The 24,314-nt window shown below is 38.9% G+C and overlaps 2 protein-coding genes and 1 long non-coding RNA gene across 4 annotated transcripts in view; 2 read left to right on the plus strand and 1 right to left on the minus strand.

Moving 5' to 3' along the window:
* Haspin (haspin) overlaps nucleotides 1-16,557 on the minus strand; it is a 93,818-nt gene extending 77,261 nt beyond the window's left edge. The window contains exons 1-2 of one of the 2 annotated variants that reach the window (XM_070213089.1): nucleotides 16,351-16,557; nucleotides 15,460-16,294 (exon numbers count right to left, since the gene is read on the minus strand). In XM_070213089.1, the coding sequence (XP_070069190.1) occupies nucleotides 15,460-16,294; nucleotides 16,351-16,415 (900 nt within the window). In that variant the 5' untranslated portion in view covers nucleotides 16,416-16,557. The remainder of the gene's footprint in view (nucleotides 1-15,459; nucleotides 16,295-16,350) is intronic. The other variant, XM_070213088.1, reaches the window with a different exon arrangement.
* On the plus strand, nucleotides 5,868-6,207 carry LOC108065322 (uncharacterized). The gene is made up of 2 exons (XR_001770304.3): nucleotides 5,868-6,093; nucleotides 6,146-6,207. It is a non-coding gene; the product is annotated as an uncharacterized lncRNA (long non-coding RNA).
* Nucleotides 6,284-12,090, plus strand: LOC108058041 (uncharacterized). Its single transcript, XM_044392717.2, has 2 exons — nucleotides 6,284-11,976; nucleotides 12,029-12,090. The coding sequence occupies exon 1, from the start codon at nucleotides 6,436-6,438 to the stop codon at nucleotides 11,857-11,859; it is 5,424 nt and encodes a 1,807-aa protein (XP_044248652.2). The 5' UTR covers nucleotides 6,284-6,435; the 3' UTR covers nucleotides 11,860-11,976; nucleotides 12,029-12,090.
* Nucleotides 16,558-24,314: the final 7,757 nt, after the last annotated feature.

The following is a 24,314-nucleotide window of genomic DNA, read 5'->3' on the forward strand; positions in this document are numbered from 1 at the left end:
GAGAGCAGGGAAAAACTTTCAGTCGTCACATTTGCATGTGAGAAACACAATGATAAGTATGTAATGATTAAATTAGGATAAAATAACGGATCACCCAATGCAGCCATTCTAAATCAAATATTTTGCACAAATTTAAATTATGTTAAAGACGAGGGGCGCACGAAGAAAATTGTTGGCAAATTTCGTCTCCAAAATTACACCTACTGTTTTCTCCAGCTGTTGATACCCAGCCGACATTGGGGCACTTCTTTTTTTGTTTACCTACCGATCCTGCGAGCGGATCCGTTTTTCGCTTAAAGCATTTTGGCCGTAGCCTTTCATAGGTATTTGTGTGTTATTTTTTATATATTCTTTTTTGTTTTTAAGGTTTTTGGGGGTTAGATCTGTTCGAAATAAACGGTAAAAAAGAGTAAGAGTTTTCTCTGCATTTTCTTAGCTAACCAAAATGATATAATTTGCTACCAGAACGGTGGAGTTAAGGTGGGAATAAGGTGAGGTTAGGGGTTAAGTTGCGATTAAGGAGGTATTACATAGATAAGGGTAAAAGTAATGTAAGGGAAGGGTGAAGGTGAGAAAGGTAAGCTTCGTTTGGACTTTAGTGAGGAAAAGGTCAAGGTGGCAAACAAGTTTTACTAAGAAAAAGTGAAGTTAAAGTAAGTAAGTATAGTAAGGAACATTTTTTTTCAGGTGAGACTAAAGTTAGGTTAGCTAAGAAGAGGAAAAACTGGTGCTAAGGTGGGTTAAGACTAGGAAATAGTGAAAACAGCATAAAGGTGCTAAAAAAGTGTGCCGAGGGTTAGAATAAAATAGGTGGGGTTAAGGTGAGGTAATATTAGGGTTAATGCGGTGTTAAGGTAAGGTATGTTATGGTTAGAAGGATTAGAATATTAGTGCGTTTTAGGTGGGTTTACTGTTTATCTAAGGTTACCCGGGATTTTACTCTGATATTAATTTGAATTTGAATATATGTAAAAATCAGCAATAAATGCTTTGCTAATAGTAGCGGACAACGTCGCTTCAGGTATTGCTAGTCTCTAAAGATTATAAAATGAAAGACCGATTTTTAGGGGGATACGACCACAGCCTAAACCATAAGAGCTAGAGCAGCCAAATTTTTTCACAGTATTCCATTGGGGGCGTAGGCGCCCACTAAGGTCCGACATGCCCCCCAGTGGCCCCAAACAGCTCCAATATCCATATTTAGAGCAAAAAATCATTAGATTTACTTAAGCTTAGCTTCTTAAGTGGTTGGAATTTCGAAATTTTGATTTTGCAGAATTTTAGGTCTTGAAAGGGCCTAATTAGAAATCTAAAAGAAATTTCGATATCCCCCATAATTTGGGGGCTACATTTAAAATTAACTTTTCGCTTTAAAAAATCTAAACCGCTGCTCCGATCGAGATGATTTTTTGGTAAATGGTTATTCTATGGCCCAAATGCTTAAGTTTAATTTTTTAAATTTTTAACATTTTTTTTAAAGTATTTTTACCGAATTTATTTAGATTTCCTAAGTTATTGCGTTGCATTTCGTGGGAGCCCGCCGAGAGAGCGAAACCCAGAGAGCGGATGGCAAGAGAGCGACGGCCGAGAGAGCAGCAGCAAAATAAACTGTCGATGGGGTGTGGTAGTGCTGTGGGGAAGGGGAAGGGGAAAAGGGCAATTTTAGTTAAAATTTGTTTTGAATTTTAAAAACTTTAACTGCTGTTCCGATCAATATGATTTTCGATCAATAGTCAGTCCTGTGGATAAAATGCTTAGGTTTTATTTAAAAAAAAATATTTTTCATTTTGTAGCAGAAGTAAGAGCCTTATTTAATTTCCACCATGGAAGAAGATAAAAAATTACTACAAATTCTGTAAACAAAGCCAAAATGTTTCCAAGTTAAATATCTTAAGATTCGAACTTTAGCCCAAATACGTATGTATATTTGGATATGGTTTGATTTGTACAATACATGTACAATACAATACATACACACAATGTGTGCTTATGTTTCTACTTGAAAGTCGATAATGTGCTCAAATACAAATAAAATTATTCATTTCCTTTCAGCCAATGCTAAATTTGACGAGTTTAATTTTAATAATTATCAATCAAATGTGGAATCGGAAAATAATAAGTTAGTTCGTATACATATTTGTGCGCAAATTAAAATTGCATTGATAACATTGTAACTGATAAAAAAAATATACAAGTTCACCACTTTTACTTGGATCACATTCATTTATTATATTTGTTTAAACAATCTGAATTTAATATATATATTAAAAAGATACTATATATATTTTCATCGACGATTTAACAAATTAATATCGCAAGTATTAGAAGAGGCGTATGCAAAAAAAACACTTGCTCTCCTTTGCCACAATTCGATTTTTGGGAGTGAGAAGCAGGCAATTAGAAGAGGGCTATTTTATTATCGAGTATTACTATAAAAGAGTAGATGTCGATTTGCGTCATGTTCCCCCAGCCCAAACCATAAGGCCTAAAATTCTGGAAAAAATTGGGTCTGAATCGTGTGTTAGAGGAGGTGTGCACTAAGAAAGGATTTTTTAAAATTCGGCTCCTAAGGACTCCCAGGACTCTCGAAAAATGCAAAATTGGTTGATTAAAACATCAACCATTTGTATTTGTATTTTTGTATTTTTCCCACAGTTTTTAACCAAACAAGTTGATATTTTTTTTAAGCTTTCTTTGTGGAAATCTTTGAAAGCCCAGAAGATGAGCCCCCACCGACTTCCGGTTGGGGCACTTAATTAATATTTCCGCTCCGATTATGCGATCGCATCCGTTTTTGTTTTAAAGTGCGGAGCTATGCCATACAATTAGTAAGGTATTTTCGTTTTTTGGACCCACGGTTGATTTTATATGATCCTTTTTGTTTGCGCGGGTTGCGGGGGGCCTCTTTGGCAGCACGTTGTTTTTGTTTTTCGCAGCACTCACGAACGTCAGCAAAAGCAAAGCGAGAGAGTAGTGAGCAGAGAGAGAGTCATTTGAAGCGAAAGAGACGCCGCCAATGTTTTGTTTCTGGCTTAGAAACACCTGATAAAATTGTTCTATTTGGATACCAGAACGGATTATCTAATGGAATTTTGGTTTTGATTTTAAAAACATTTTGGATTGGCTTTCAAGGGGAGAGAGGGAAAAACTTTCAATCGTCACATTTGCATGTGAGAAACGCAATGACACACACACACATCGACAAATTGGCATGTACATACATAAGTATGTAATGATTAAATTAGGACAAAATAACGGATCACCCAATGCAGCCATTCTAAATCAAATATTTTGCAAAAATTTAAATTATGTTAAAGACGAGAGCGTACGACGAAAATTGCTGGCAAATTTCGTCTCCAAAATTACACCTACTGTTTCACCCAAAAGAGTTGGAGCTTTAGGTGCTTTTTTTAATTTTCCTCATTTCCCGAAATATTTAACTCCAGCTGTTGATCCCGAGCCGACATTGGGGCACTTCTTTTTTTGTTTACCTACCGATCCTGCGAGCGGATCCGTTTTTCGCTTAAAGCATTTTGGCCGTAGCCTTTCATAGGTATTTGTGTGTTATTTCTTATATATTCTTTTTTATATTTTAAAGGTTTTTGGGGGTTAGATCTGTTCAAAATAAACGGTAAAAAAGAGTAAAAGTTTTTCTCTGCATTCGTTTAGCTAACCAAATCTATAAAATTAAGTTGCGATTAAGGAGGTATTGGATAGATTAGGGTAATAGAACTGTAAGGGAAGGGTGAATGTGAGAAAGATAAAGTTCGTTTGGACTTTAGTGAGGATAAGGTCAAGGTGACAAACAAGTTTTACTAAGAAAAAGTGAAGTTAAAGTAAGTAAGTAGAAACACCTCATTGCTCTATTTCAAAGCAATGTAATATGACTGCGGTGTTTAAAGATTGTAAGTTTATTGTTTGGGATGAGTGCACCATGTCACATAAAGGTGGGCTTGAAGCCATAAATAGAACCCTGCAAGATATTAATGAGAATACTATGTTGATGGGTGGTATTACAGTCCTGCTAGCTGGAGACTTTCGCCAAACCCTTCCTGTTGTGCCACGAGGTGCAAGAGCTGACGAAATAAAGGCCTGTTTAAAATCTTAATTTTTATGGCCACAGATAAAAAAACTAGCGCTCACGAAAAATATGCGAGTGCACTTAAAAGGAGACAGTTCTGCAGGAATTTTTGCCGAAACTCTTTTAAAAATTGGGAATGGCGTCCATCCAACAGTTGATGGAAAAATAGTTATAACATCACGCTTAGGAAATGTAGTCAAAAACGTTAAAGATCTTACATCCAAAATATTTCCTGACATTTCTAACATATCAAGTAAAAGCTTAGATTGGCTATCTGAGCGCGCCATTTTGACAACGAAAAATGAAAGAGCAACCACTATTAATAATTTATTGCTAAACTCATTTGATGGTTTAGAATGATGGTCTTCTATTAATCGGTCGACTCTGTTCCTGATGCTGATAATGCTGTTCATTACCCTGTTGAATTTTTAAATTCTTTGAATCCTCCAGGAATTCCTCAGCATAATCTGTCTCTTAGGATTGTAGCACCCGTAATGTTATTGAGAAATTTAAGTCCCCGAAAGTTATGCAATGGGACACGATTGCATATAAAAGGTCTTCATCCAGTCTGCCGTTTCAGTTTAAAAGGCTACAATTCCCTCTAAAAGTTTGCTTTGCAATAACTATAAATAAATCGCAGGGGCAGACTTTGAAGCTGGCTGGACTAGATCTTAGAGAAGATTGCTTCTCTCATGGACAATTTTATGTCGCATGCTCTAGAGTTAGCTCTGCCAGTAGCCTTATTATTCTCGCTCCTGGAGGATCTTCTAAAAATGTTGTTTACACAGAGGTTTTAAAGTAATCTACTCAAAACTAATTTTAAGCGAACGAAGTCGCGCCGGGTACAGCTAGTACATTATAAAATATATTAACAGCTTCAGTCATATTAGTACATACCCTGCAGGAAACGGAATCAGTTTTGGACTATTTAAATACTAGTTGGGTCAAGAAGGTTAACTAGTTCAAGTTATGTCCATTTCCATGTAACGAAGTGGTCCATTTTTCATATGCTTGTCGTCGGAAACAACTAGTCCATTTGCTACTAGGTTTGCACTAGTGACTGTTAACCAATTTATGGTTACAGCTGTTAAACTACACTAAAAAAAATATTTTCACGAAAAAACTAAAAATTAATCTCTAAACCATCAAGTGATTGGATTTCACTAGTACTTGACGATGCCTAACTTGACGCTCTCCTAATTTAGTATCCAATTAATAGGCGCGGTCCTTAGAGAATTTCTGATAATTATTATGTAATCAAATACAGTAAATTATAATTAAATGGAATTAAAACAAACTTAATTTTTTTGAGGCAAGTCGCCCTCTCTAGGACTTGAACCCGGGACCTTTGGATTTGTAGACACACTAACTGATTGAGCCACACACGCATCACATTTTGTAATGCACTAACAAGGTTTATGAATTTTAGTGTGACATAATTCGTAAACAGTGATTTTTCACATATATATTGCCTCGGACAGATTAAACAAAGTTTAAAATAAAACTAAAGCATCACCTAGCAAACAAAAAACAAAAAAAAATGTACAGAGACTAGGGATTGAACCGAGGACCTCGAGTGTTTGATTTGTTTAGTGTTAAATTTCCCAAGACATTTACACTCTAGGCTATATTTTTGGATCATATGTGTTTCATTTGCAACTAGTTAAATTCCAGTTGCCTTTTAACTAGACCCTAACATGTATTTGTTCTACCAGTTAAATATTTGTAAGGTTTTTTTTGTCAGAAAGGTACTAGTCCGAGACAAGTTTCTTTTTTACTAGTGTTGCCGAAATCGACGACGGCTGAAGCACCCCAGTGAGAACATGTTCGCGGAGTTGCCAACTCTATTCATTTTTATCCTATTCCCCTTTGCTCACGGCTCGTCCAGCTGTTAATCGCTGAGTAGCTCTTACTCACCACGCTTGCAGAGCTTACATACATACACACAAGTGGGGTGAGATTGCCGATTCTATTTTGTGGTTCAGTTGTGAATAGAAAAGCGAAGGGCTAGGGTAAGAAAATCTACGTAAATTTAAGATCACATGTAAAACCTTGCATTTGCAGAAATTTTAAGCGTCACAGCGTCACCACGAAGAGGGACAGCTGAAATAAATACTAGACTTGCATCGGAGTTTAATTTATTGTACGGCGCTGTAAAAACCAGCTTATTTTCGCAACATTTTTTAAAATTTCACAGCGTCACCACGAAGAGGGACAGCTGAAATAAATACTAGACTTGCATCGGAGTTTAATTTATTGTACGGCGCTGTAAAAACCAGCTTATTTTCGCAACATTTCTTAAAATTTCCTACTCTGACTGGACCACGTGGGACGTTACATAATAGCCTGGCGATATGGCACCAACTAATAGTTGTTATTTATGTTCCGCCCCCGACAACGAGGAGATGCTAAGATGCATCAAGTGTTCCAGCCAATATCACCCTACATGCTGTGGACTGGACAACTGTAGTACCACCAGCAATTGGACGTGCGCATGTTGCACGGAGAAGGCGGCGCAGACCTTCGTTCAACAGGGCGACCCTAACCTCACTAGCATTCAACTCGTACAAGAGGCCAACAAAACGCCAACTGAAAGCAACCAGCCAAACCAGAGTGGCGGGGAGCTATCAGAGGACCAGCGGCAGCTTATGTTACAGCAGTTGCAGGAGGAGTTGGATGTCGAAAAGGAATTTCTTCGTCGCAAATTCGCCCTGTTGAGATCCGGAGTTACACCAACCGGAATCGAGACGCAAATAAATCAGCGAGGCCAAGAATGTGCGAACTCTCAACTTACCGCCACCGGTATACAGTTTGCGGAAAACAACGGGTGCAGTACTCCGCACCAGCCGGTTGAGCCCCAACTCATTACAACACGGCAAGCAGCCTTTAGGCAGATGGTGCCCCGAGAGTTGCCCTCCTTTAGTGGCGATCCAAAGGAATGGCCAATTTTCTTCAGTTCATTCGAAAGCAGCACAAAAATGGCCTGTTACAGCAACGAGGAAAATATGATCAGGCTGCAGAAGGCTCTAAAAGGGAAAGCTTTGGATGCAGTCAGAGACTGCCTTCTATTTCCTGACACGTTGCCAGATGTCATGAGAACCTTAAGGATGTACTTCGGTCGCCCAGAGCATATCTTGAAAGTCGTAGTTGATAATATGAGAAGGATGCCGGCACCCAAAGGACAGCTCGAACCGCTCATCGAGCTGGCTTTCGCCGTAAAAAACATGTGTGCCACTATGAAAGCCAGTAATATGTTGGCCCATCTTAACAATCCAACACTTTTACAAGAAATCGTTGAGAAGCTAGGCCCTGAGATGATGCTGAATTGGGCTTTGTACTCAAAGCAATTCGACTGCCCCAATCTACAACACTTAGCGGATTGGATGTTTGAGTTAGCTGACGCAGCTTGTCGGGTAACAACTCCAGCAGTCGGCAGGACAGCCGAGAGGAGATCATTACGCCAAGGCTGCCTAAATACGCACACAGCAGTGGCAGGCTCAGCTCAACAAAGGGTCGAGCACTGCATAGTCTGCGACGGGCCGCACTGCATATCACGTTGCGAAAGTTTCGCCGGTCTGCCTTATGCGGCTAAATGGGATGTGGTGAGAACAAGTCACTTGTGCAAAATATGTTTAAAGAGGCATAACAAATCCTGCTGGAAAAAAAGGTCTTGTGGGATCAACAATTGCCAAGCGATACATCATCCGTTATTGCATCAGGATCAGTCGCCCGTTCCCGGCGCGCTCAATAATCACCGACAGCCCGAAAACGAGGGCGAGGAAAGCTACTTCCGCATCATCCCCGTCACTCTACGAGGGAAATCGAAGCTGATCGAAATATACGCGTTTATGGACGACGGTTCGACGCTGACTCTGCTAGAGGAATCAGTGGCCAACGAGCTAGAGGAGGATGGCATTCCCAGTCCTCTCTGCATAAGCTGGACAGGCAGTGTACAACGACAGGAGCCCTCGTCTAGGCGACTCGATCTGCGAATCTCAGGAACTTCCCAAAATTCCAAGGTGTTCAATATAAGCAACGTACACACAGTGGCCAGTTTGGGCATGACAGCGGAGACCATGATAGCGGAAGATGTCAAAAGGAAGTATCGACATTTAAAAGGGATTCCGATTAAAAGTTATAAACAAGTGGTACCCAAAATGATCATTGGAGTCAATAATCCGAATTTAATATCTTCATTAAAGGTACGTGAAGGTAAATGGAACCAACCGGTAGCAGCAAAGACCAGACTAGGATGGACAGTCTATGGAGGTTCGCGACAACGTGGAAATCGTTTTAATTTCCATAAATGCGAGTGCGACAGCGATCTACATGAGATGGTTAAGGCGTACATAACCGCCGAGGATAAAGTTTCTACGCAGCGGAAAAGCACGCCAGAGGAAAGCAGAGCTTCCGAAATTCTCATGGAGAGGACAACATATGACGGAAACAAATACACTGCCGGGCTTCTATGGTTAGACGAACACCGTTCCTTTCCAGATAGTTTTCCAATGGCAGAGAGACGGCTAAAATGCCTGCAGCGAAAAATGCATAACGATCCTGAGCTTGCTGTTGAGCTGAACCAGCAAATACAAAATCTGGTCGACAAGGGATACGCAAAAAAGCTATCGAGTGAAGAAACCAAAAAGGATGCTGCCGGCGCATGGTATTTGCCAATATTTACTGTGCGAAACCCCCACAAGCCAAACCGGGTACGATTGGTTTGGGACGCAGCAGCAAAGGCCTCGAAATATTGCTTAAACGACTATCTGTTGAAAGGCCCGGACCTTTTGGCCCCACTTTTGAGGATAATGTACAACTTCCGAATGAGAGCCGTCGCAATCAGCGGAGACATAGCGGAGATGTTCCACCGCATAGCTGTAAGACAGGAGGATGCTTGCGCCCAACGTTTCCTTTGGTGCAATCAGTCAGGCACTGCCGATGTTTACCAACTCAACGTGCTAACATTTGGTGCAGCCTGCTCGCCCTGCATAGCACATTATGTGCGTGACAAGAACGCCCTAAAGCACGCAGAGGAATTCGAGGCGGCGGCACGAGCCATCACCAAATTTCACTATGTCGATGACTATATTGATTCGTGCGACACTCCACAACAAGCTATCACATTAGCAAGAGAAGTTAAGGAGGTACATTCCAGAGGTGGCTTTCACATGCATAAGTGGTGCTCGAACCACAAAGAAGTGGTTGCCGATCTAAACGGGTCTACAAACCAGGAAGAGAAGGAGTTCTACAATAACGAAGAAATCCATTCCTTCGAAAAAATTTTAGGCATGCAATGGAGCCCAAGTCAAGACGCATTCACGTATGCTCTCCGCTTCGTTCGTTTAAACCGAAATATTATCAAGGAGAACATAGTGCCTACCAAGAGAGAAGTCCTACAAGTCCTGATGTCTGTCTTCGATCCCATGGGATTTGTATCGTGCATTATGATGTATCTCAAGATCCTGCTGCAAAATATTTGGCGCACGAAAATGGGCTGGGACGACGAACTACCGCCGGAGCTGTACGTCCAGTGGAACTTATGGCTATCATATCTGCCTTTGATTTCACAGGTCGCCATACCAAGACGCTACTTTGAAAACGGAACCCCTGAGGATTGCAGCACCCAGCTGCATATATTTGTTGATGCAGGGGAAGAAGCATATGCAGCCGTAGCGTACTTCCGTATCCAATTCCAAGGAATAATAACTGTTCGTCTCGTTTCAGCCAAATCCAAAGTAGCCCCAGTACGGCCACTCTCTATACCAAGAATGGAGCTACAATCGGCACTGACAGGTGCACGTTTATTTCGAGATATAAAGGCCCAGCATGACATCAAGTTCACGGAGACACATTTGTGGACTGATTCGAAAACCGTTCTGGCCTGGTTAAATGGCGATCCCCGCAAGTACCAGCAGTTCGTGATGTTTCGTGTCGCAGAAATTTCGGAGCTCTCGGACGTTAACCACTGGAGATGGGTTCCTAGCAAGCACAACGTAGCGGACGTCGCTACAAAACGCCAAAGTGGACCCGAAGCGTATGATCGATGGTTTGCAGGACCGGAATTTCTGAGGCTACCAGCGGAAACTTGGCCCATCACAGAATCAAGTCATTCAACAACAGAAGAACTGCGACCGCGATTGCTACATATACGACAGGCCACAATAAGACCAAACTACGAGGCCTTTTCAAAATGGATTACGCTGTCGAGAGCCGTTGCCTATTGGTTCCTATATAAGGAACAGCTGACCAGCCAAAGCCGCAAGCAGTCAAAGCCCACTCGCATTTCGGTATTTCATATAAGGAATGCTCAAGCATACATATTTCGCTGCGTACAAATAGAAGGCTTCCCCGATGAATTCGCGAGAGTCTTAAAATCCACTCCGGTGGCTCGCAGCAGTGTGCTCTGGAGGCTGCAACTATGTATGAACGAGGACAACATAATGCAAGTACGGAATCGGGTAGGAAAATTCAAGAGTACTTCAGACGACCTCGTGATATTGCCAACCAGTCACTGGGTTACCAAACTCATCGTTCGACATTATCACGAGAAATCCTACCACATCAACCATGAGACTGCGCTTAACGAGGTGAGGCAAAGGTTTTATATTCCGAAACTAAGACCTTTATTTAAACAAGTTCGCCGAGATTGCCAACAGTGTAAATTGGACAGAGCCAAACCTCAACCACCTATTATGGCTCCGCTCCCTCCAGCCCGTTTAGGAGGATTTCAACGACCCTTTACGTTCGTGGGCATAGACTACTTTGGTCCACTCACGGTCATTGACGGAAGAAAGTCCCTGAAACGCTGGGGCATGATCTCCACGTGCCTTACTATGAGGGCAATACATATAGAAATCGTAAACAGCCTGAGCACAGACTCCTGCCTTATGGGGCTACGTAACTTTATCGCACGGCGAGGCCTCCCACACGAAATCTACAGCGATAATGGAACTAACTTCCGGGGAGCGGACTCATTCCTCCAGGAAGTCCAGTTCATAGACGAATCCAAAATGCACCACCACCTAGCCCAGCTAGGAATTGAATGGAAATTCAACCCGCCAGCAGCGCCACACATGGGCGGCGCCTGGGAGCGCATGGTCCGCTCAATAAAAACAGTTCTCTACAAAATCTCTCCTCACCAAAAGTTCTCGGACGAGAGCCTAAGGACAGCGATGCTGGAGATAGAGTTGACGGTTAATTCCCGACCGCTTACATTTGTTTCCCTCGACCATGACGACCAGGAGGCTCTAACCCCAAATCACTTTCTGCTGGGATCCTCGAACGGGACTAAGCCATTTTGCGATCCAGAAAGAATTAACTACCGATGGTGCCTGCGACAAAGCGAACAGTTCGCTAACCAATTCTGGACTCGGTGGGTCACGGAAATCCTTCCGACGATCACCAGGAGAAGCAAGTGGCACGAGAAGGTGAAACCTATCGACGTCGGAGACCTCGTTATAATTGTCGACGAGACTCAGCGCAGAAATACCTGGTTAAAAGGCAGAGTAATCGAAGTAACCCGAGCATCTGATGGACAAGTTCGCCGTGCCAAGGTTCAAACTAGAGATGGCTTTCTGGTGCGTCCTGCAGTCAAGTTGGCGGTACTCGATGTCGGCCCGATTGAGAGTAAGCTACAGGAGTCTTCGCTTACTGGGGGGGGGGAATGTTGCCGAAATCGACGACGGCTGAAGCACCCCAGTGAGAACATGTTCGCGGAGTTGCCAACTCTATTCATTTTTATCCTATTCCCCTTTGCTCACGGCTCGTCCAGCTGTTAATCGCTGAGTAGCTCTTACTCACCACGCTTGCAGAGCTTACATACATACACACAAGTGGGGTGAGATTGCCGATTCTATTTTGTGGTTCAGTTGTGAATAGAAAAGCGAAGGGCTAGGGTAAGAAAATCTACGTAAATTTAAGATCACATGTAAAACCTTGCATTTGCAGAAATTTTAAGCGTCACAGCGTCACCACGAAGAGGGACAGCTGAAATAAATACTAGACTTGCATCGGAGTTTAATTTATTGTACGGCGCTGTAAAAACCAGCTTATTTTCGCAACAACTAGTTTTGTATTAATCATTTTTTCGACTAGCACAAATTTTCTAGACCCTGTGTAGTCCAAATGCATTCAGACAAATTCCGGTTGCTTTATATTAGTTGTATAACTAGTTGTTTTTCAGACTACCCTGCAGGAAAAATGCGAACTAGTCTGAAAAACAACTAGTTATACAACTAATATAAAGCAACTGGAATTTTTCTGAATGCATTTGGACTACACAGGGTCTAGAAAATTTGTGCTAGTCGAAAAAATTATTAATACAAAACTAGTTAAAAAGAAACTTGTCTCGGACTGGTACCTTTCTGACAAAAAAAACCTTAAAAATATTTAACTGGTAGAACAAATACATGTTAGGGTCTAGTTAAAATGCAACTGGAATTTAACTGGTTGCAAATGAAACACATATGATCCAAAAATATAGCCTAGAGTGTAAATGTCTTGGGAAATTTACCACTAAACAAATCAAACACTCGAGGCCCTCGGTTCAATCCCCAGTCTCTGTACATTTTTTTTTCTTTTTTTGTTTGCTAGGTGATGATTTAGTTTTATATATGTGAAAAATCACTGTTTTTGAATTATGTCACACTAAAATTCATAAACCTTGTTAGGGCATTACAAAATGTGATGCGTGTATGGCTCAATCAGTTAGTGTGTCTACAAATCCAAAGGTCCCGGGTTCAAGTCCTAGAGAGGGCGACTTGCCTCAAAAAAAGTAAGTTTTTTTTAATTCCATTTAATTATCATTTACTGTATTTGATTACATAATAATTATCAGAAATTCTTTAAGGAACGCGCCTGTTAATTGGATACTAAATTAGGAGAGCGTCAAGTTAGGCATCGTCAAGTACTAGTGAAATCCAATCACTTGATGGTTTAGATATTAATTTTTAGTTTTTTCGTGAAAATATTTTTTTTAGTGTAGTTTAACAGCTGTAACCATAAATTGGTTAACAGTCACTAGTGCAAAACTAGTAGCAAATGGACTAGTTGTTTCCGACGACAAGCATATGAAAAATGGACCACTTCGTTACATGGAAATGGACATAACTTGAACTAGTTAACCTTCTTGACCCAACTAGTATTTAAATAGTCCAAAACTGATTCCGTTTCCTGCAGGGTAGTTCGCATTTTTCCTGCAGGGTAAGTACAGATTAGACCAATCCGAGCAAGCGATAAGGCAAGTGATAAGTGCAAAGTTTGCTCTACGAAAGCAGGGGATGCGTTTTTTTGCCACCGATATATGAGACGATAGTATCGGCTATAAAAATTTGTGGATGTTATTTAAATGACACTTAATAATATAAAAAAGGTTTCAATTAAAACCATCCAACCAGTTTTTACAGAAAAAAACGCTAAGTTAGTCGATTTTTGGGTGCAAAAGACCCTACCCTCCCCTCCTTAGTGGCCACCATTTTGTCAAAAAAATTACAATTACTGTTTATAACCCCGTTTTTTTCATTTCAGACGCTTCGGAGACCCGTGACGACACCCTTTTTTTCCACCACCAACTTTGAAGTCTCATTACTTTTTGAATAGCCCTCGTCGTATCGAGGCAAAACAAACTTTTTTATTTACTTTGAACCTTTTGTAATACAATAAATAAAAAAAAGTTCTCAGTTATTCTTTGCGTTTTCAAATAAGAATTTGTTTAAAAAGGTTCCAAATAACGGCTTTTGAATGAGAAGACCCCCTCAAGGTTCAGAAAAATTGGTAATGATTTTTAGAAAGGCAAAACTGTAAATTCAAGAAAATTATTTACCATAATTATGTTGGAAGATGGATGAAATTAACAGGCGATTTTCTTGAATCTATGGCGAATATATTGAATCAAGGGCGATTTTTTTATGAGTGTATCTTCTACGTAATCACGAAGGGGGAGGGTGTCATTGAAAAGATTACACAGGTCGACAAAATGTGACATGGATCGGTGTCCAGGCCTGCCACCATTTTATTTCGATAAATGAGGCTTTTCTAAGCATAAGTTGCCACTACGCCTATTGTCCATCAGCTCTGGTATTTGCGGTATCTTTAATTTAAGAAAATCACAAATTTTTTTGTCTTTTGGGATATATTTTCAAGATTGGGCAACTGATTTTGGTTATCTTTATGGAATTCTTTTCTTTTATACATACGGTCGTTTTGGAAATCTTCATTTGTGAACAGCGTTTAAAAATTAAATAAAAATATTTTCTTCTACAATGCATTTTTGATCTAAAGACACCTTATGTCCTTAATTTTTAGGACACTCATCCGGTTTTACTCCCTTCATAGTGACAATTCACAAACAGATTTGGGTCAAATATGCATGGTAGAAGAAAATATTTCTATTTAATTTTTAAACGCTATTTCCAAATGAAGATTTTTAGACTTTGCTGTGAATTTAAAATTTTGAATGCGCCCACCTTCTCTTGTAGTTCAGTAAGATTGAATTTTCTTAAACGACCGTATAAAAGATACATGTAACTATTTAATTCCGAAAAGATTACCAAAATTGGTTGACCACTCGTGTAGATATATCCCAAAAGACGAAAAAAAATGTGTGATTTTTTTAAATTAAAGATACCGCAAATACCAGAGCTGATGGACAATAGGCGTAGTGGCAACTTATGCTTAGAAAAGGCTCATTTATCGAAATAAAATGGTGGCAAGCCTGGACACCGACCCATGTCACATTTTGTCGGCCAGTGTTACATATGTTTGATTACATGGGGAGGGGGGGTCTTACACAATGATTACGTAATCATTTTATATGTATTTTTTTTATTAAAAGAATTTATTTAAATACTTTTTTCCTTTAATTAAATCTACAAACTTGGATAGGAAAGACATTTTTTTTAGTGGCAGGGCGGCGAAAAAGAGAATGTTTAGTGGTTTAATTTCACATAATTTCAGCGTAGACGAACGGAATGTGTCATACCAAACTCCATTTATAAACAATATTAAAGATTGGCTGGCATCTCCATTGGAATCCACAAATTAAAACAACAAAATTTTTTTCTTGGGATTACGTAATCATTGGGGGAGGGGGGGGGGTGTCTGTTTATTGCAAGGTTACTTTTGATCACCAGGGGGGAGGAGGTCAAAATCGCCAAAAGCTCCTAAGGGGTATACAAAATGTTTAAGCGTAATCCTTATAAACAGTTATATAAGTTAATTAACTTTTTCTGAAAAATATATTTTTTTAATGATTTTTTTTAGTTGTTTCAATAAAATAAGCGGACTACTTTTAAATCTATTTTTGAAAAGCAATTCTTATCAAATTCAAAACCAAATGTTATGTGTTATAGGTGTTATCACTAAGAGATCCAAAAAATTACCTTTCGTATGTTTGCGAATCCCTGAAGGCTGCTCATTTCTTTAGTGATAATTATTTCTGGCAAAATTTGACTAAATGTTTTCTGTTTTTCCCCATTAATTTCAACTGAACCTTCTATTGGTATTATCTTTAAAACTAAGTCAGTGCTAGGTTTGTCACATCCTTTCTTTGCAGTGTAACGAAAGACTTCTCCGTATGCCCCTTCGCCAATCTTGTAGGTATTCAACATTTTATAATGTGCATAAGCCGAATTAAACTTTAGGGGCTTGCTCTGATTGCAATAATAGAAAAAGTCTTGTTCACAAATGTACTTTTTTTTATTTAAGTCTTTTAAATATAGTGACTTTCGACCCTGGCATTCTGAGCTACGGTTTTCCAATTTGTTCTTAAAATTTAAATCACTTATTTGAGTTCGGCGAAAAATATTTAATGATTTACGCCACTTTCCAGGTTTTAAAACAGCGCCAATTATCTTATTCGATTTGTTAAATCGTGGTTTCGAGGTCTTAATTATGTTTTGAGATGGTACTTCTAAGTATGTTTTTTCTATCAAATTCGTCTGCACGTCTTGTTCGGTATGGCATTTGTCACTGCAGTCTCCAAAACCATCCAGTTTTATACGGGTGATAGGGGACAACCCGCAATTAAATAATTCCTTACTTAACCGTTTATCGCTAGGTGTTGACATAGATCCACTCTGATAATAATTCTCTAAATTCATGTTAATGGTATTTGGTTTAATTTCTTCTAGGCTGTGGCTGCTGTTTTCTACACTGGATTCAATGTTAAAGGATACTTTTACAATCTTTTTTATTATGTTCGAATTACGCAGTTGTCTAGAAGCAGTAATATAATGTTCATTTGTTTTGACTTTACTTAATTTTACTCTTACGATCTTGCGTCCAATAATTTATCAAACGAGTCCTTCCACCTTTCGTCTCCAGAGGAATTTTCCATGTTACCATGTATTGTGTATATCAATTAAATATTTGAAACTGATCACGATGTTTGAAAAATTTGCCACTCAATTTTTTTAACATCGTTTTTATACAGTCTTCCTACGGCCTTTAAAAAAATTTATGCACAGCGTTTACTCTTGATGCAAACTTAGCTGATTGTCTGTTTATAGCCTGTACACACAGAGGAAGTTTTAGCTTAAACGAGCGACTTCCGCTTCAGCGACTTTTCTCCCCTAAAAACTATTCGTGCTAGATCAAAACGAGAATGTAGCGGAAAATGGTACCGAATTTTCAATATTTTAGAACTTTTTGGCCTTTCGGGATTTTTTTTGGGAAGGAAATGCGTATGCCCTGCAATGGACCAAGTCAGCTGTTATAAGGAAATGGTTGTTAATGCAAGACCAAAGAGCCTTGCAGCGGCTCGAAACTCATAAAATTATATCATGGTGATAAAAGATATTGCTATGCTTGTGTTGGGCGAAGGTGGTTTGTTTAAAGAAGCTGATGAGTCCCAGGAAAAGCGGGTGATAATCCGCGCAGAAATATGTATCGAAAAAGCGGCAGAACTTTTCAGGGTTTTGCGTGACGTGCGGAAATATGAACAGCTTGAGACTAACTTAGCTTATGGGCCCCAAAGAAGAGCGGATACTTGCGGGAGATTTGGAAAGGGAGAGCGAAGGGCAGTACGAGCAAGCGAGATGTGGACATCTCGAGAAAACTGCCGCTCGACACTGCCTCCAGAAATTAAAAGCCCTTTTGGCGTGAACAGCTTTTTTTTGGAGTGACCAACATCCAGCTTAGATTCTTCTTGCAACTGTTGCACCAAAACGTTGTTCGACTTTCTACTCTATCTAAAGAAGACGTCATTTGAAGGGCAATTCCTTTGCCATAATTGTTTAAAATTGTTGCTAAAGGGAGGAGATAGTCAAAGGAATCGTTTGGAAGGAAGTTGTAGAAATTCTTGTGGCGTCGCTACGCCTGAAACTCGTGTTCCCACAGAACTCCATCCACCATCTACCATCCAATAACAGCTGACTGAGGAGCAGTTGGTCAGCCCAACATTAACGAAGGGGATTTGAACTCGGAAAACCTGTCTTAAAATTGCGTACTTAGGAGTAGAATAATACAAAAAATAGACTAGGATAATAATTAAAAAACATATCTGAACATATATAACATATCCTATAACGAGTATGCATACATATTGCTGACTGCGGGAGAGACTAACCCCCCGTACCACGCACTCAGCGTATACTACGCCTCTGTCTAGCCAATATTAATATGGCAAATTTGTAAACAAACCCAAATTTCTGCTGTTTTGGTAATTTATATCAACTTTGGAACTTTATGGGAGTACATAGTACACTTTTAATTAATAGTAGTTATTATTTACGACATTGATGTTTTCGTACGCAGAACAGCTTACATTTTGCCCCACTTATAGCAACCTGTTTGCAAATGCTTTTCCGCTCATAACTAACTATAAATACTTCCACAATAGCCAAAAAACAATGAGCTTATGTATTATTAAATTTTTTCCCGCCATCGATTTGATTTGTTCCCGCAGTCATCGTTCCATTTTTTACAGTCAAGAGGAAGAATTCAGAGTTGCACCGAAAAAACATCGCCTAAATATCGGATAAAAGAGCCCGTCAAAGTCCGTCAAAATTGGATGGCGGACTAACTGGGAAATTTTTGGAGCGGCAAAACGTTACGGACCATCCGTTCAAAGGATGGTGGAAGGTGGATGGAGCTCTTTGGGCAGGCCCTATAAAATGGTGGATCCTTAGTGTGACTGGCGTTACTTCGCCGTAGTCGGAGAATGGTGAGCCAATAGACGATCTGATGACACAGCGACAGCCTCTGATGATTACGATGGAAGATTAATAACAGATCTTGGTTATTCTGAGAGTGATTTTTATACCCTTTCAGAGGGTGTAATAATTTCGGTCAGAAGTTTGTAACGCAGTGAAGGAGACGTTTCCGGCCATATAAAGTATATATATTCTTGATCAGTAGGAGAGTCCATATAGCCATGTCCGTCTGTTCCTATACCGTTTGCGAGCTCAGCTTAAAATTTCATGAAAATTAAAGCCACAGTTTTCCGCAGGTTAAATGGTCAAATTTTGAAATTGGCCGCTTTCCGCTGACAGCGCCAGCTAGACCACCTACCACCACTTTAAGTAATTAATACAGCTGTCACAGAGGTTGTGCCAACTTCCACGGTATATCAGTAGAAGGGGCATCATTAAAATAATTTCTGCCTTAATTTCAACGAAAGCAAACCCACAGATTTCGAGAAATTCAAGTCATTTCAATTATGGTTTTTTTTTCCACGCGGTCACACTGAGACAGCGTGCGGAGCCATGACATAAACCATCAATCTATGCAAACTTTAAATAATTAATACAGCTCTCACAGAGGTTGTGCCAACTTGCACGGTATATCAGTAGAAGGGGCATCATTATAAGTAATTTCTTTCTTAATTTCAGCGAAATCAAACCCACAGATTTCGAGAAATTCAAGACATTTCAATTATGGTTTTTTTCCACGCGGTCACACTGAGACAGCGTGCGGACCCATGACATAAACCATCAATCTATGCAAACTTTAAATAATTAATTCAGCTCTCACAGAGGTTGTGCCAACTTGCACGGTATATCAGTAGAAGGGGCATCATTAAAAGTAATTTCTGCCTTAATTTCAGCGAAATCAAGCCCATAGATTTCGAGAAATTCAAGTAATGCAAACTAGGGTTTTCACACTATACAGTCAGCGAGACAGCGTGCGGAGCCATGACTTAAACCAAAATCTAGGTATTTATACGATATATCGGCAATGGAGCCAATTGGCAACTGTTTGGCGCCCAATATCGAAAATAAATATATTTTCATAGCGAATTTTCAATTAATATGTATGAACCACATGATTGGACTTGCCCTCCTGATTATTTTGATACATAATTCATCCAAATCGATCCAGTGGCTTTGTAGAAATTAACAGTTTACTGATCTTGGAAAAATATAATAATTTCTTTGTTGCGATTGCGGGCTTTACTTTCAAAGTAACAGGGAATGTTTTCTGCAGTATTGAAACTCCCCAATCGCAACAAAGAAATTATTATATTTTTCCAAAATCAGTAAACTGTTAATTTCTACGAAGCCACTGGATCGATTTGGATGAATTATGTATCAAAATAATCAGGAGGGTAAGTCCAATCATGTGGTTACTTGAATTTCTCGAAATCTGTGGGTTTGATTTCGCTGAAATTAAGGCAGAAATTATTTTAATGATGCCCCTTCTACTGATATACCGTGCAAGTTGGCACAACCTCTGTGACAGCTGTATTAATTACTTAAAGTGGTGGTAGGTGGTGTCGCTCGCGCTGTCAGCGGAAAGCGGCCAATTTTAAAATTAGACCATTCAACCCGCACACTGTAAATCAATTTTCTCGAAAACTGTGGCTTTAATTTTCATGAAATTTTCACAAAACGTTCTTAGGAGGATCCCCAATCTGCCCAGTTACCGTGCATGTTGGCACAACCTCTATAAGTGGAGCCCCAGACAAATTAATTTTTGGCCTCCTTTCTTGTATGGGAAAAATCCGAGGTTGGTTCACTGTTAGGCGCTTTACTCAAAATCTGTTGGTTTGATTTTAATGAAACTTTTAGACAAGAAGCTTGAATTAACACTTAATAACCAGGTTTAGCGTGCATATTGGCACAACTTCTGTGAGGGGAGCAGTGAACCAAATGGTGGATACCCGATTTTTCAAATGCATTTTTGAAACACTTGCCGGCCTCGGACTTGGCCCCAACCTATATAGATCGATAGATATTTTAATTCTAAACAATTTTGCATCAAACATTTTTCAATTCGGCCCCCAAATAGCGAGAAAATTTAAAAAATAAAAATGCCTCCAGTGTTTTAAATTCCACCGTTCCACTTTTGTTGCTAACTGGTCGACGCTATTTTGACGTACATAAAATTTGTCCTGCAAAATGGCAGAGACAAAGGCCGATACCGGCGAATTGTCCTGCATGGCACATTCCAGATTAGGGAACTAAGGAGAAAGGAGGAGTCGACATCACCATTTATTAACTTGTGTATAAACATAACATCGTGACAAATCCTATACACAGCCTATGTAAAAAAGAAAGTTATGTCAATAACCCCATAAATCCATAGCTCCACCCCAGTGTAAATAGACTATTAAATGCTTTATCGGTCGACATCTCAAATAAGATAAATTGCTGTAAAGAAAAAAATGTCTTAGTTCATGCATATAGCTCTCAATACTTTTCGAACTGAATTTCTTTTTCGACATATTGTCGCAGCAGAACAAAGGTATCTGCCTGTGATGATTGTATTTTGCCATCTAATATTGACTTCTTCTGTGGAATGAAGCTCTTCTTGCAAAGCTTTTGACGCTTCTTCCAAGTTGTTCTGACTAAGAAATCATTGCGTCTTTAAAGGGTGATAGAAATTTGGACAGTTCAGTTAACACATCCACTTTTCTGGTGAAAGCAGTGGAGGCGATTGCGAGATGTGACCAACACGACTGTAATGTGCTCATTCGTTTTTAAGGTGCGCTTTATCATTTCATACGCACTATTCCATCTCGTTGGCATCTCCTGCAAAAGTCCACACGGCTTGTCCTGCACGAGTAAATTAATTGAATTGAGAAGGAAATTTTCCTTAGGAAACGTGTTTCCATGATACGGAACCAAGCTGGTACAAAATGGGCCGCAAATTTTTCACTAGTTCAAATCCTGGTATAATGGAGCCCTTTCGGGAGAAGATGGCATTCCTGTCAAATTATGGATTGAATAGTTTGAAACTGCATGTGCAGTGTTGGGAGTACCAGTCAATCGCCTATCAATGTTCTGCTGAATGGGATGCCTTGCGAACTCAAATGATGGATGGATGGATGTAAGAAAAAAGTTATGTAACTGCATTTCAATACTGCGTTATTTCACGTCAAGCCGAATAAAATGCTACAATTTTCGTCAGCCATATGATAAAGGAATGCAAATTATGAAACAAATATTATACTATGCGGCGCAGTTAAATGTTAAATTAAGATTAATTTCAAAGTTTATGAAATTGAAGTTTTTGTTTTTTACGATGATGTATTACCTGTTAAATACAATTCTTGATATCGGTAGCGAATTTGGGTTTGAGAATAGATAGAAATGCTGTAAGTTGATCTATGAAAGTTATTTAAATGTTTTAAGTACTAAATGAACATGTTTGCAAAATGAGTATAAAACTAGTAAGTTATATTCCTTTTCATTTTAAGCCTAGACCGTTAACATATTTTGATCCAGATAAAGTTTCGAAAATTATTGAAGAGCTTATTTTTAAGAAAGGTGATAGATTACATAGATAGATTACTTTTTTAAAGTTTAAAATTTTAAATTTCTGACGTTTTTCGAATTTTTTCCTATATTCCGGCTCATATCCACCCCATTGGGCCAGTTTTCGTTTCATTTTAAAGTCAATAGATCAGAGCTTAACTTTGCCATACAGATCATTATGACTAAATATGTAATGGCAGCGCAGCAGCTAGACAAAGATGAAACATGTGTTTTTTAGTCGACTCTAAGACGGCTGTATATATCGTAAAAACTCGAAAAAAAAACCGTTGAAACATCATAATGGATACAAACTTAAAGTTTACATCCTACCCAATAAAACAAGCCGGATATGGCCCAAGTCCATGGAAAATTGGATTTATGGTGGGTTGTTAAAGTTCGGAGATTTCAACTCTTTTTGGTTGACAGAGTCCTAATTTAAGATTTATCATAGGCGGCGACATTGTTATGTGCGAAAACTATAATTAAATACAAAATTCGCAAATTCCACGAAGTTGTTTACACTAGGCCAGATGACGATAGGCGTTTATTCGATATTTGGTCATCGACTACTCGTGAGTCCAGGGAGTCTGGACACTGAGTTCCAAATGGAACTGGTTCCCTAGACCGGATGACTCCCAAATGAACCGAAGTTTAAATTCGAAAAATTTTGAGTGGTTTTTGGCGAAGAGAGACTTGTAAAACAGCAAAGGTGAGGAAAAGGGCGAGATCAGTGGCCGTAGGCGGTGCTGTTGGCAGAGTTTTATATAATTAAAAATTCTAGTTTCTACCAAATATTCCGGAGTGAATAATCCCGGATCAGGAACAGGCAATTTGTGGAATAATAAAGGAAGACCAGCCCATGAAGAAGACAAATTTTCATGGAGAAAAACTTAGATAAACTTAATAAATTAACCTACAATGTAACCCACCCAAATTAATTTAGTTAAATTCATATTTAATCGAACCAATATTTATTTAAATTATTCATCTACTTAAAACCAAAATACTCGCACTATAATTACACAGGCCGACAAAATGTGACATGGGTCGGTGTCCAGACCTGCCACCATTTTATTTCGATAAATGAGGCTTTTCTAAGCATAAGTCGCCACTACGCCTATAGTCCATCAGCTCTGGTATTTGCGGTATCTTTAATTTAAGAAAATCACAAAATTTCTTCGGCTTCTGGGATGTATCTTCAATAGTGGTCAACCAATTTTTGTAATCTTTTCGGAATTAAATAGTTACATGTCTCTTTTATACGGTCGTTTTGGAAAATTCAATCTAACTAAACCACAAGAGGAGGTGGGCGCATTCAAAATTTTAAAGTCACAGCAAAGTTTAAAAATCTTCATTTGTGAACAGCGTTTAAAAATTAAATAAAAATATTTTCTTCTACGATGCGTTTTTGATCCAAAGACACCTAATGTCCTTAATTTTTAGGCCACTCATCAGGTTTTTGTGAATTGTTTTGGAATTTATAAAATTGTTTTTCTTCCTTCCTTCACAGTGACGATTCAGAAACAGTGCGCAAACCTGTCACTATTTTACGTAACGCATAACTATTTTTGAGCACAAGTGACCCTTGCTTTACAAATATTTATTTTATGGGCGTAAGTTAAATGCTGGAGGGGTATTACACTTCAGGCATTTCAGCCCCCAAAGATTAGTAGGCTACGCTCATGTGCTTATATTCAAATCAAAACTACTTAGATCGTTTAGAAATATGTTTTAAAAAATCCTTTCTTAGTGCACACCTCCTCTAACACACGATTTTGACCCAATTTTTTCCAGAATTTTAGGTCTTATGGTTTGGGCTGGGGGAACATGACGCAAATCGACATCTACTTTTTTATAGTAATACTCGATAGTGATCTCATTTAAATTTCTGTAATCCACTACTAATCTAAACTTCATTTTGCCTGATGCATCGCTCTTTTTGGAACTATCCAAATAGCTGAACAATAGGGAGATTTTGATTTACGAATTATTCCCTGTTCAATCATTTCATTTATTTGTTTATTAACTTCTTCATCAAAGGTTTGAGGGTATTTATATGGCTTCCTATATACTGGGTCTTCATGTTTGGTTTGTATTGAATATTAAATAATAGTACTTGTAAAAGTCAAATTCTCACCTTCCTTGTACTGTATGTCATTGTATTCAAATAAAACTTTCTTTAAATTTTCTTTTTCTTCCTCATTCAAATGTTCTAATCTGTATTCATTGCATTCTTTTAATTCATTATTAATGGCAAAATTAAATGATTGGTCCTTTGATAAGGGCGGATTAAGGCATTCTAATGCGGTCTTATCCTCTTCAATCTCCTTTTTAACTGATGGTGGACTAAGGCATTTTACTGCGGTCTTGTCCTTTCCTACATCGTTCTCACCATATTTTATATAAAGTAATGTATCTCCTAACGTCACTGTTTCTTCTTCGTAATTTATTTTTGCTTTACTTTCTTTCAAATAATCTCTACCTATTAAAATGTCATAATTTTCAGAGAATTTATGTAAATAAAATTTTTGTTTAAC

This window comes from Drosophila takahashii, chromosome 2R (assembly GCF_030179915.1).
Source record: "Drosophila takahashii strain IR98-3 E-12201 chromosome 2R, DtakHiC1v2, whole genome shotgun sequence".
Classification (NCBI taxonomy): domain Eukaryota; kingdom Metazoa; phylum Arthropoda; class Insecta; order Diptera; family Drosophilidae; genus Drosophila; species Drosophila takahashii.

Coding starts and splice junctions, on each gene's coding strand:
- LOC108058041 (XM_044392717.2), top strand. CDS start 6,436: ATGGCACCAACTAATAGTTGTTATTTATGTTCCGCCCCCGACAACGAG.